Source organism: Artemia franciscana, chromosome 19 (assembly GCF_032884065.1).
Source record: "Artemia franciscana chromosome 19, ASM3288406v1, whole genome shotgun sequence".
In the NCBI taxonomy this organism is placed as follows: Eukaryota; Metazoa; Arthropoda; class Branchiopoda; order Anostraca; family Artemiidae; genus Artemia; species Artemia franciscana.
Genome location: NC_088881.1, coordinates 31350492 through 31361051, shown reverse-complemented (window position 1 = coordinate 31361051; position 10560 = coordinate 31350492). Strand labels below are relative to the sequence as shown.

Below are 10560 nucleotides of genomic sequence, written 5' to 3'. Positions count from 1 at the left end.
GATAAAGCCTTGTCGAGGAGTATTACATACATAAATAAGATTTTAAAAATACACCAACAAATAGAACAAAGCAAAGGTTTACAACAGGCTTTAAAACATGACTAAGTAAAATACATAAATTGAAATCAAAAATAAAAATAACGCTATAAAATATAGCCTTTTAAGGTATTAACGATCATAAAGTGACTAAAAAAGCAGAACAAAAATTTATTCATTGTGTTTTATTTTTCAGTCAGTTTTAGTTGTTTCGCTCATTCTGGGGTGTCACAAATCGATACAATTTGATTTTTTTTTTTCAAACATTTTCTCTTCTTAGGCGCGTTTTGCCCAACATAAGCGCATAGTAAGCGACAGGGCGATCGAAGACGAAAATTTTGGGCATATTTTGGGTAAGACTAATCGTTCTAACAAATAATTTTTTTTCGGGGTCACCTTGTCCCCTCTTTGCATGCCCTGTAGGTTAAAAAATAAAAATAAATTAAATTAGTTATAAATTAGAAAAAATCAATTAGTTGACACAGTTTCAAGTGTTGCTTTCATCGAAGCTTCAAAATGCTTTTTTTTTCTCCCCTTTAGGTCTAAACCTTGTAGGCTTGAAGCCTATCAGAGACGAATCAAATGTTAGGCTCATTGTCGGTCGTTGCGAAGCGATGAAGCCGAACTGGGGCTAAAATTTTTTTTTGGAGGGGGGGGATCGAGAACTTACATGCATTTGGATCAAGAATTTATGGCTTAGGTTTTCACCAATTTAGATAAAAAGAGTCTACTGGCCTTTTTTGGCTCAATTTTAGGCAAATAGATATCATTTTTTTTGTCATTTAGGCCCTATTGACCCAGAAAGTTTTCAGACATTTCAGAAATAAGACAATCAAATAAAAGTTGTAAGCCCATTTTAGGGGGCCCATACATTAGGGTCTTCATGATTCGTACAGGTGTAAGTTTCAACCCATTTGAAATTTTTTTTTTTTTTGGGGGGGGGTCCAATATCTTATATTTTTTCTTTTAGATTGCCTCCTGGTCCAAGATTTAAAGGACATAAGTTTTGAGCTGATGAAATAAGCATTTGGACCCTTTTGGGCTCCAATCAGGATACTAATAAAATTAGATATTTTATATTAGGCGTTGAACCAATTTATTTTTTATTTTTTATTGTGCTCTTGAGTCTTTTTGACCCAATAACGAAACAATATACGTTTTGAGCCAATCGGAAAAAAAATGTTTGCCTCCTGGTCCAAGATTTAAAGGACATAAGTTTTGAGCTGATGAAATAAGCATTTGGACACTTTTGGGCTCCAATCAGGATACTAATAAAATTAGATATTTTATATTAGACGTTGAACCAATTTTTTTTTTTTTTATTATGCTCTTGGGTCTTTTTGACCCAATAACGAAACAATATACGTTTTGAGCCAATCGGAAAAAAAAATGTTTGCCTCCTGGTCCAAGATTTAAATGACATAAGTTTTGAGCTGATGAAATAAGCATTTGGACCCTTTTGGGCTCCAATCAGGATACTAATAAAATTAGATATTTTATATTAGGCGTTGAACCAATTTTTTTTTATTTTTTACTGTGCTCTTGAGTCTTTTTGACCCAATAACGAAACAATATACGTTTTGAGCCAATCGGGAAAAAAAAATGTTTGACCCTTTTTGTACCCCATTTTTGGCAGTTCGTTCCCCCAAATATTTTTTTTTACATTAGGTTCCGCTTCACCCAGGGTGTTTCAAACAGATCAAGGAAATTAAGTTTTTCGGTCTTGGCCCCAACTAAATAAAGATCTTTGGTCGTTTTTGGGCTCCACTTTTCAGGGAAGCCAATTTTCTTTTCTACTTTTTCTTGCGTATTCTGGTCCCCACGTATCGAGGAATTAAAAATATAGGTTTCAAGCCGTCAGAAAAAAAAGTCTTATGGCCCTTTGTCAGGCCTCGTTTTTACACGGATCCATGTTTTTTTCAATGTTTCCTTCTGCATTGGGTCCTTTTAGCACAACAACTTGAGGACGAAAATTTCGAGCCATTCAGAAAAAGCTTTAACTCTTTCCAAAATACGATTCCGGGGGCCAGTGTCCCCCGAATTTTGTTGCACGTCAACATCATCTTGGCTAAGGGCTTACGGCTAAAGTTCAAACTGATCTTGGACAAAAGTTTTGTGGTTCATTTGAAGGCACCTTAGCACCCGCCCCCTCGCAAAAACTATATATTTCTTTTTTGCCTAAAGTAAAATACCTGAAAATTTGGAGCAAATCAGACAGCCAAGATGAAACATGCCCTCCCCACTCTATAAAATATATCTGTAAACAATTTGCAGTTTGCATCATCTAAGTCCTTTGCCTTAAGGGCTACTGCGGTCATGTCTTCTGCAGATGCATATTTATTGAACATTTCGGCTATTTTGAATAAGAATAATTTTCTATATTATAATGGAGGTATACGGGGGACTGATACGCAAAAAAGAGCACAGGAGGGGGGCTGGTCACCCTTCAATCACGATTGACTCTAAACAGGAGCACTAGAACTTCTCGACTGAATGAGCCCCCTCCAAAGTTTTTCCAACCACCCCCTGCATACGAAATGGCAGAGAGAAAAATTAAATAAAAATAAAATACATTGGAGTATCACTGAACTCTCATACACCAGTTACCTACTGCTAATGCATCAACTATTTGCAGTTTAAAAGGTGAATTTTAAAATCTGTTAATGTTGAGGAAGAAAATACTTTTAAGTTAACACCATTAAAATAGTGCTGGACTTTAAAAATCAGAAAACATCCTTTTTTTTTCTTTCCTAAATAATCATCAAAGGAGAAAAGCCATATTACAAACAAATTCTGTTTAAGGCAATCAAGAGCTTTGAACAGAAAAGAAAAAAGAAAAGAAAAAGAAAAAAAAGTGAAGGCGATTCTTCTAAGAAAGAGAAGTGTTCAATGGCCAAACTTTTGTTTCTCCTTTTGAGTAGAAACAACTGAAACTTAAAATAGTGACTTTTGCTTGAAGGTTTCCTTAGAAGTGCAAAAGATAAGAGGTAAACAAGTTCTTAAATTACACCTCCCTGCCCATCATGTTTTATTCAAACATATAGAAAGTTGAAAGAGAAGTAGAAAGTGGAAAGAAACTATCCACATTGTGAGCTGTGAGATTTCACTTGTCATAACCAACAACAAAAAAGAGCAAAATCACCATATTTACCAAGATTACAGAAATATGAAAACGTTTCTTAGAATAATCACAACTAGAGCTTTCAATTCAATTTTGCTTTTTTAAAAGACCGCCGTTTAAAAGTCAAAACTTCTCCATTGATTTTGTTCTATTCAAACATGTAGAAAGTTTAAGAGAAGTAGAAAGCAGAAAGAAAATAGAAAAATTAAGAGAAGTAGAAAGGGAGTAAAAAGAAATAGAAGTAGAAAGAGAGTAAAAAGAAATAGAAATAGAAAGAGAGTAGAAAGAAAGAGTTGGAGAATGGTAGGAAGAGAGTGGAAAGAAACTTTTTTAACGGAGGTACATAATTTTGAAGCCATCACAGAGAAAGTTAATCTTGGCACCTTCACTCCTTGCCCTCCAAAACATAAATCGGAAGTCATTCCTCCTCTATCCGGGCCTACAAGTCTTGAATCGAAACCCCAAGCCATCCCTGATCCCGAGATATTGCTAATAATGTGTTTTGAAAACTCGTCTGCACATAACCTCATGTGTGTACTCAAAAAGCCTACGTGTGTCGATTCAGAAGTCCAGCATTGGGAAGCTTTGAGAAACCTTGACACATCAAACAATGCCTAAGAGCTTGTAAGTGATCCGACAGTTAACATAATTTGGTGCCCTTGCCCCTGGCGCTCCAATTGTTATGTCACCCTGAGGGCAGGGCTATGGACCTTTCGTCTATTCAGAACAAAACGGTCATCTAAAAAAATTTATAAGATTCTCTCAGGGGGGGGGGGTGGGCTATGAGGGTGACAGGACCAGACAAAGGTGCTGGAAGTGGACCGGTTGCCCGTCAGCGACTCTTGACCGTTAAAAAGGGTATTACAATTTTCAATTTTCAACCAGAGCCCCCTCCTAAGTTTTTATGACCACAACTTCCTTAACGAAGTCGAAAAAATAATTCTTGTGGGGCACGATGCTTTTTAGTAACAATAGTGCGTTGACGGACAAAACATTTTTGGAAGGCCTATAAATCTCTCTTAAAAGAAATTATGTTTTGAAATTGAATTATTGGATTTCAGACAGTATAAGTTTGCTGGTATGCAATATACCCAATCTCGTCTCTTTCTAGTCTCACTTTCAGCGGCCTTGCAAATTTTTTGTACAAAAACACAAGTCAATAAAATTATGCTGTTTAAAGACTAATTATATTCGTAGTCTATTCTATTGGATTTCTAATGTTTCACCTGGACATCGACTTCCTGGAATGAAAACTTAAGCGAGCTGAGCTTAAGTTAAGCTTAAGTTAGCTTACACAAGATGTCGAATCTAATGAGCTTAAATTAATTTTTAGGAGATACTACATTCAATTGAGCAGAAATAACTATCAATGAACATATGAAAGATGAAATAAACGTAAATCATAATGACCAGTTTTGCCAAATATAAAAAAGGGGTTACAGCGAGGTAAATCAGAAGACGCTATGTGTATCTAAGTTACCGTAATAACCTACCTGCAATATACCAGGAAACAACTTGGGATTGGATTAAACTTCTAAAGGAGTGTAAGAAGAGGGGGAGGGCAGACATGGAATTTAAGCTTTTGGAATTATCGGATAATACTAAAAATAAGAGTGGGGTTACCACCTCCTGAAAGCCTTTAGAGGCTAGAGCACCATTTGCACGCATAATCACATAATCCTGTGTAAGTAATAATTGTTTTGAACAAGGATTAAGATGAGCAACCAAGTCAAGCTTGAAATGATCGGAGAGATTATGAGATTAAGAGTCTCTAGGGGGGTTATGTGCGCCATATGATATATATATATATATATATATATATATATATATATATATATACTTCTAAAAATAAGAACATGGCTACCACCTCCTGAAAGCTTTTTGACAACCATTTACACGTATAGTTCTAGAATCCTGGAAGGGGGACCGACCACCTCTCGGAAGCCTATGAAGAGTAGAACGTCATTTGCACATATAATCCTGAAAGGGATGGGCTACCACCTCCTAGAAGGCTATACAGGGTAGAGCGCCAATTGCACGTACAGTCGTCTAATCCTGAAAGAAGGGGGTCTACCAACTCCTGAAAGCTTATGAAAGGTCGAGTAACATTTGCACTTTATTAAAAATCAAACAAACTTTATACAGTTTCTCTATTATCATTATAACATTGAAAATAAAAAATTGCCAAGACTTCCAAGAATTAATAGAATGACTATATTTTATTCAATTACTATATATTACCATGCTATTACTATTTCACTATTACTACTATATCATTACTATATTGCTATTACTGTATAGAATTACTATATTTATCAAGAATTGCGATATTTCTTTTGACAATCAATCTGCTTTCAATAGTCTGGTAAGCAGTATATTTTTACCCATACTTTTTTCCTTTTAAACACTTTCTTGTCAAAAATGTAGATAATCAAATGATAAATCCCTTATTGATCTGTAAATCGAAAATATTGCTTCAACAATATAATCTGATGGCTTCAAAATTATACAACTCCGTTTAAAAAGTTTCTTTCTACTCTCTTTCTACCATTCTCCAACTCTTTTTTCTACTTCTCTTTCTTTCTACTCTCTTTCTATTTATGTTTATTTTTACTATCTTTCTACTTCTCTTAAAGTTTCTACTCTCTTTTTATTTTCTTCTTCTCTTAAAATTTCTACAAGTTTGACTAAAACAGAATCAATGAAGACGGTTTGATTTCAAAACGGCGGTCTTTTAAAATAGCAAATTTAAATTGAAAACCCCAACTTTAATTATTCTAAGAAAAATTTTCATCTTTCCTGCAATGAGCAAATTCTATTTAATCTCTCCAAATTCCGTTATTGGTACACAGCGTCTAGATTTTCATTCTGGCCTAAGGTTAGGTACCCCCCATCCGCTCTACCCCTTGTGCATCTCAGAGTCGGTGTTATATTACTTATATTACTCGACAATAGCAGCAGCAATTTCTTGATAATAAAAGTCAATTCAAGACACAGAAGCAAAATAATTAGCTAGAAGCTAATTTAGCCAAATAAAGTTGACTCTGGCTGGAGAAGGTAGGAGGGTATTTTAGACCATTAATATATACACATAAGTATATCAATCAATACACAATCTTACCTGTGCCAGATCGTCTTCAGAATACTGCCGATAAGATTCAGGTCCATCTCGAGTATCCATCTCCTTATAGAAAACTTCTACTCCAATTTCATCTTCTGCCTCTTCGCATGGGGGCGGCTCGTTGATCCAAGCATCCAAATCCAAACTAAAATTTATATATATATATATATATATATATATATATATATATATATATATATATATATATATATATATATATATATATATATATATATATATATATATATATATATATATATATATATATATATATATATAGGTTTTAATAATCTCCTTCAGTAGGCTGTGTCACTATGATTTTGAATTCAAGGTCATTGAGTAGCTCAAGTAACACAAGGTCCTGAGATCTTTAGATCAAGGTCATTGAGTAGCTTAAGTACAAGGTCTAGAGATCTTTAGCTCAAGGTCATTAATCAGCAAACCGTCAGGCCATAAACTTGATGGAGTAAAATATTCTCATTACGACTGACTGAGGCAAAATATGCGACAGGGCTGCCTAATATTTTGCATATTTTTAGCAATTGTTTGCAAAATTTAAACAGGTATTATGCAGCTTTAAATACGGCAGCAAATGAAGTTTGACTTTGGTTAGAGCAAGCAGTTAAGTGTCATTGCCAATACTAGTCCAGGCGCCAAGTCCGGAAAATGTGACACCCCCCTCACCCAAAAGGTACACTAGGTTGAAAGTGGATTTCCCATCAAATCGAATCCGCTGATTACGAATATGCCGGGAACAGCGATCGGAATTGGGTGCTTAAGGTAGAATTGATGCCTAATACAATTGAATACTTTCCCTTCATTAACAAGTGTTGTTATCATTTCCAGTAGTTTGATAAATTAAATCTAGCCGAAATCAAACATGCTCACAACGAAACGATTCACCCCCTCCCCCCTCCAAAAAAAACACTTCAAATCGGACACGTTTACTGGTTAAGGAAAGATACATATCCAATATATTGCTTAAATATATAAAATCAAAAACTATTCTAGTAATTACGATTCACAGATAATGCTTGAATAAATGACTGTACTTCTGTGGCTTGCAGCAGTAACGTCCTTAAAGACAACGTCCTTAAAGTAACGTCCTTAAAGACGTTCGATTAGAAATCAAGAAAGTTCTCAACAACCATCTCAAAAAGCTTATTAAAAGGTAGAAGGATTCAGAAGAAGTTTCATAAAGGGGGTCGAAGAATTTTGGTAAAAGTAGGCTACTATCCAACTGAAAACTTTATATGAAGCTACATCATACTCGGATTAGTCACATTAAAGATGACAGGCTGAACAAGCGTCGATCATCTTAGCGATTAGTTGATTAATGGATATTAAATTTCAAACAAGTCAATATTTCCATTTAAACATAAGAAAAAAAAGATAGGAAATGGTAAAGCAGGAAAGACATGCATGAGAAACTCCCATTTCTTTATTCTTCATCCGAATCTATTGAGCAGCTGCCGCCACATGAGCAAAATATATCACACTTCCCATCAAAAGAACAAGGACAACGTTCTGCACATCCATTTTTGCAAGAGAATGATTTGGGCACACCTTTGACTGTCAAAGGCCACTGCAGAAGCGTTGTAGTTATTGAAACGACCCCATCTGCATGGTTATATGCCCACCCGAAATGCAATGGTTTGTGAATATATGGCCGCTCTTCTGAGGCTTGCAGCATCAAAGACCAATGAAAGGCAGCTCTTTTTACATGGTATTTGAAAGTATTTTCTGTTGGTGGAAGGCACTTCAGACTGCTTTTCTTGTGAAATAAGTGAACTCGCAGATCATTTAAATTAGAAAACTTTTCATATCGCTTGCCGTAGGCAACAATGACAATTTTTCTAAAAATGTTTGCTATGTCATCCAGAAAATCTGTTAAAAACTAGGGCGCACTAATCCCCTTCGCTGTTAACTTTTCCAGCTCGTCCAGGACACCAGCTTTAGAGCCGCAGTAAAGAAAGTCTTTTTGCCTTTGTAATAGAAGAAGCTCACAGTATCACAGCCGGTAAAACAGTGAAGAAAGGTAATAGAGTTTGTGACGGCGACCGGGATCTTTTTCACTACTGGGTGAATCGGGAATGTTTTATCTCTAAACTTGAGGTACAGCTCAAGATCGGATGCAGGCACTTAGAAGTCATAATCTTGAAATGCTGAATAAGCATGGCCAAAATATCTGTGTCGTTGGCTTTCACTATCACCTGCTGATAACCCCTGCGAAAACAATGAGTCACATGTAGTACCAGCCTCGTATCAGCTTCCTCGTGGGTGCTCGCTAGGCTCTCAGTAAGTTCAGAGCAAACATTAAATGGTAGACCTTTTACATAGACTTCACGTCTATCACTAAACCCACCAGCGGAAAAGGCGTGTTTTCTGTCTGATCTTTCCAAATTTCAAATATAACCTCGGCAATTTTCGCCTTCGTCGATGACTGCGTCAGCATAAGCTCCCAGTTTTCCAAGGTCACTGATCGAGAGATTACGAATATTCCGATAGTGCCCTCGCCCCTTCTACTATGACAACCGCTGCTGTTTTTTTTAGGAGAATAGGACAACCCTCTGGGTCCTTTATCAAATGCAGGCCATCGTATCTATCTGATATGACATGCAGTTCAGTCAAATCTGTCAGTTCTTTCGTTATGTTTCGCAACATTCTACATGCAAAATTCTCCAAGGTTTCGGTTTTCGACTGAATTTGGGTTCTAATGAATGCCATAAAATCTAGCAAGACTGCCTGCTTTGCCTCAGGTCTTCAAGTGACGTTCATATGCAAAGAATCAATTACACTAAGCATTCGTATTGAATCTATAAGTGCAGCTTTGGAACCTGTTCGTAACCAAATGCCAGCACCAGTGCCTGTTCTTTCAAACAGAGCTGGTGATACCGGAAGGAGTTCATGGGGCATCAATCTACGCAATACTGACAAAGACGTAGCGGGAGCGCTACCACAAGCAATCAATATCTTCCTAGTCACTTCTAGTTCTTCTTGGATGCAGCTGAATGCTTTCTTCTTCTGCTCTTTACCCTTCTTCATGCTACTATCCATAGTCACAACCTTAATTTTTGAAAAGGGGTTGGGTTGCCCAGCGACAAATGCTTCAACGGCTCTTACACCGTTTTCTTCAGCAGCCGAAAGACTATCTCGGATTGAATTTTCAGCAGCCTCACTAGTCATGATGTTCACAAGTTCTTTTTCTTTACAATCGAAGGGACTCACATAACTTTCAACTACTGACATAGTCTTCAACACAAACTTCTCTTTTTGAAAGTCTGCCTTTTCGGATCCATCATACTCGCTGTTTCCTTTTATTCCAGCTAGTTAACACAGTGAGGCTGATACATTTGCACAAAATGGCAAGGTAGATATCCACTTGGCGACCGCACTGGTATTCAGAGTTAGCCCTTTGATGCCGCCTTTTTGTTTTGCCTTAAGGTTCAGACTTAAAGGCATGGTTTGGAGAAACTGCGTTAGCTGAACCAACAGATCTTTTCACAGTAAAGTGGCCTAGCAAAAACTGCTTTTGAAGTTGTTCGGGTACACGCTCATGTCTTGCAAATACATTGTGAGATAAGTTGCGTACTTATGGCGGCCTGCAGATGCCATAAAGGGAAACAGCATACTGGTTGCTTTCAAATGCAAGTCAAAGTTCCCACAGCGGTCAGCCAAAAGAAATTGGAGCCTAATCAAGACCATTCGAATGTACTGTAACCAAAGCTTCGAAGTCGGGCAGGTCTTGATTGAATTGTCAAACTGAGCAATGGGAGAAGTCAGTGAATTTTGATGGGTAAAAAACTTAACTTGAAGACGTCTTCCATCACTTGCAGAAGCTATCATTCCTGCTATGTCTTCTATTTATTGTATCTCATACTTCTTCTCTGGAAGATTCAGTACGATTGTCGCTGTTGCGCACTGCCAAGCGAGCAATTGTTGACTAAAAATCCAACTCCAACGAAGAGCCACAAGAAAGTAAAAAAGGATGTAAAAAAAGTATTTTTTTTTGCCATGAAGCACCAGTCGCAGACCAGCGTTCTAAGCATATTATTAATCGCCGTTATATTATCTACAAGATGGTGTAATTAGACCTATTGTACCTTTGGGGTCGGGTGTTTTGAAAACTAAGCATCTTTTTCAATGCTGGCGCCCTGACTATACAGTTTAGCAGAACTAAGACAGCATCGAAAATTGCACATGCGGCCGAACTTGGAGAGGGGCCATGGCACCAAACTAAGATTGCAGTAAAACTTAAACGTGGGGGCCAAACTTGGACATA

General features: G+C 36.9%; 1 protein-coding gene across 1 annotated transcript in view; it reads right to left on the bottom strand.

Annotated features, from left to right (window-relative positions):
• Positions 1-10560, bottom strand: part of LOC136039557 (AP-3 complex subunit delta-1-like) — a 206770-nt gene that overhangs the window by 119533 nt on the left and 76677 nt on the right. Inside the window, exon 13 of the mRNA XM_065723397.1 lies at positions 6279-6423. Within this exon, the coding sequence (XP_065579469.1) occupies positions 6279-6423 (145 nt within the window). The remainder of the gene's footprint in view (positions 1-6278; positions 6424-10560) is intronic.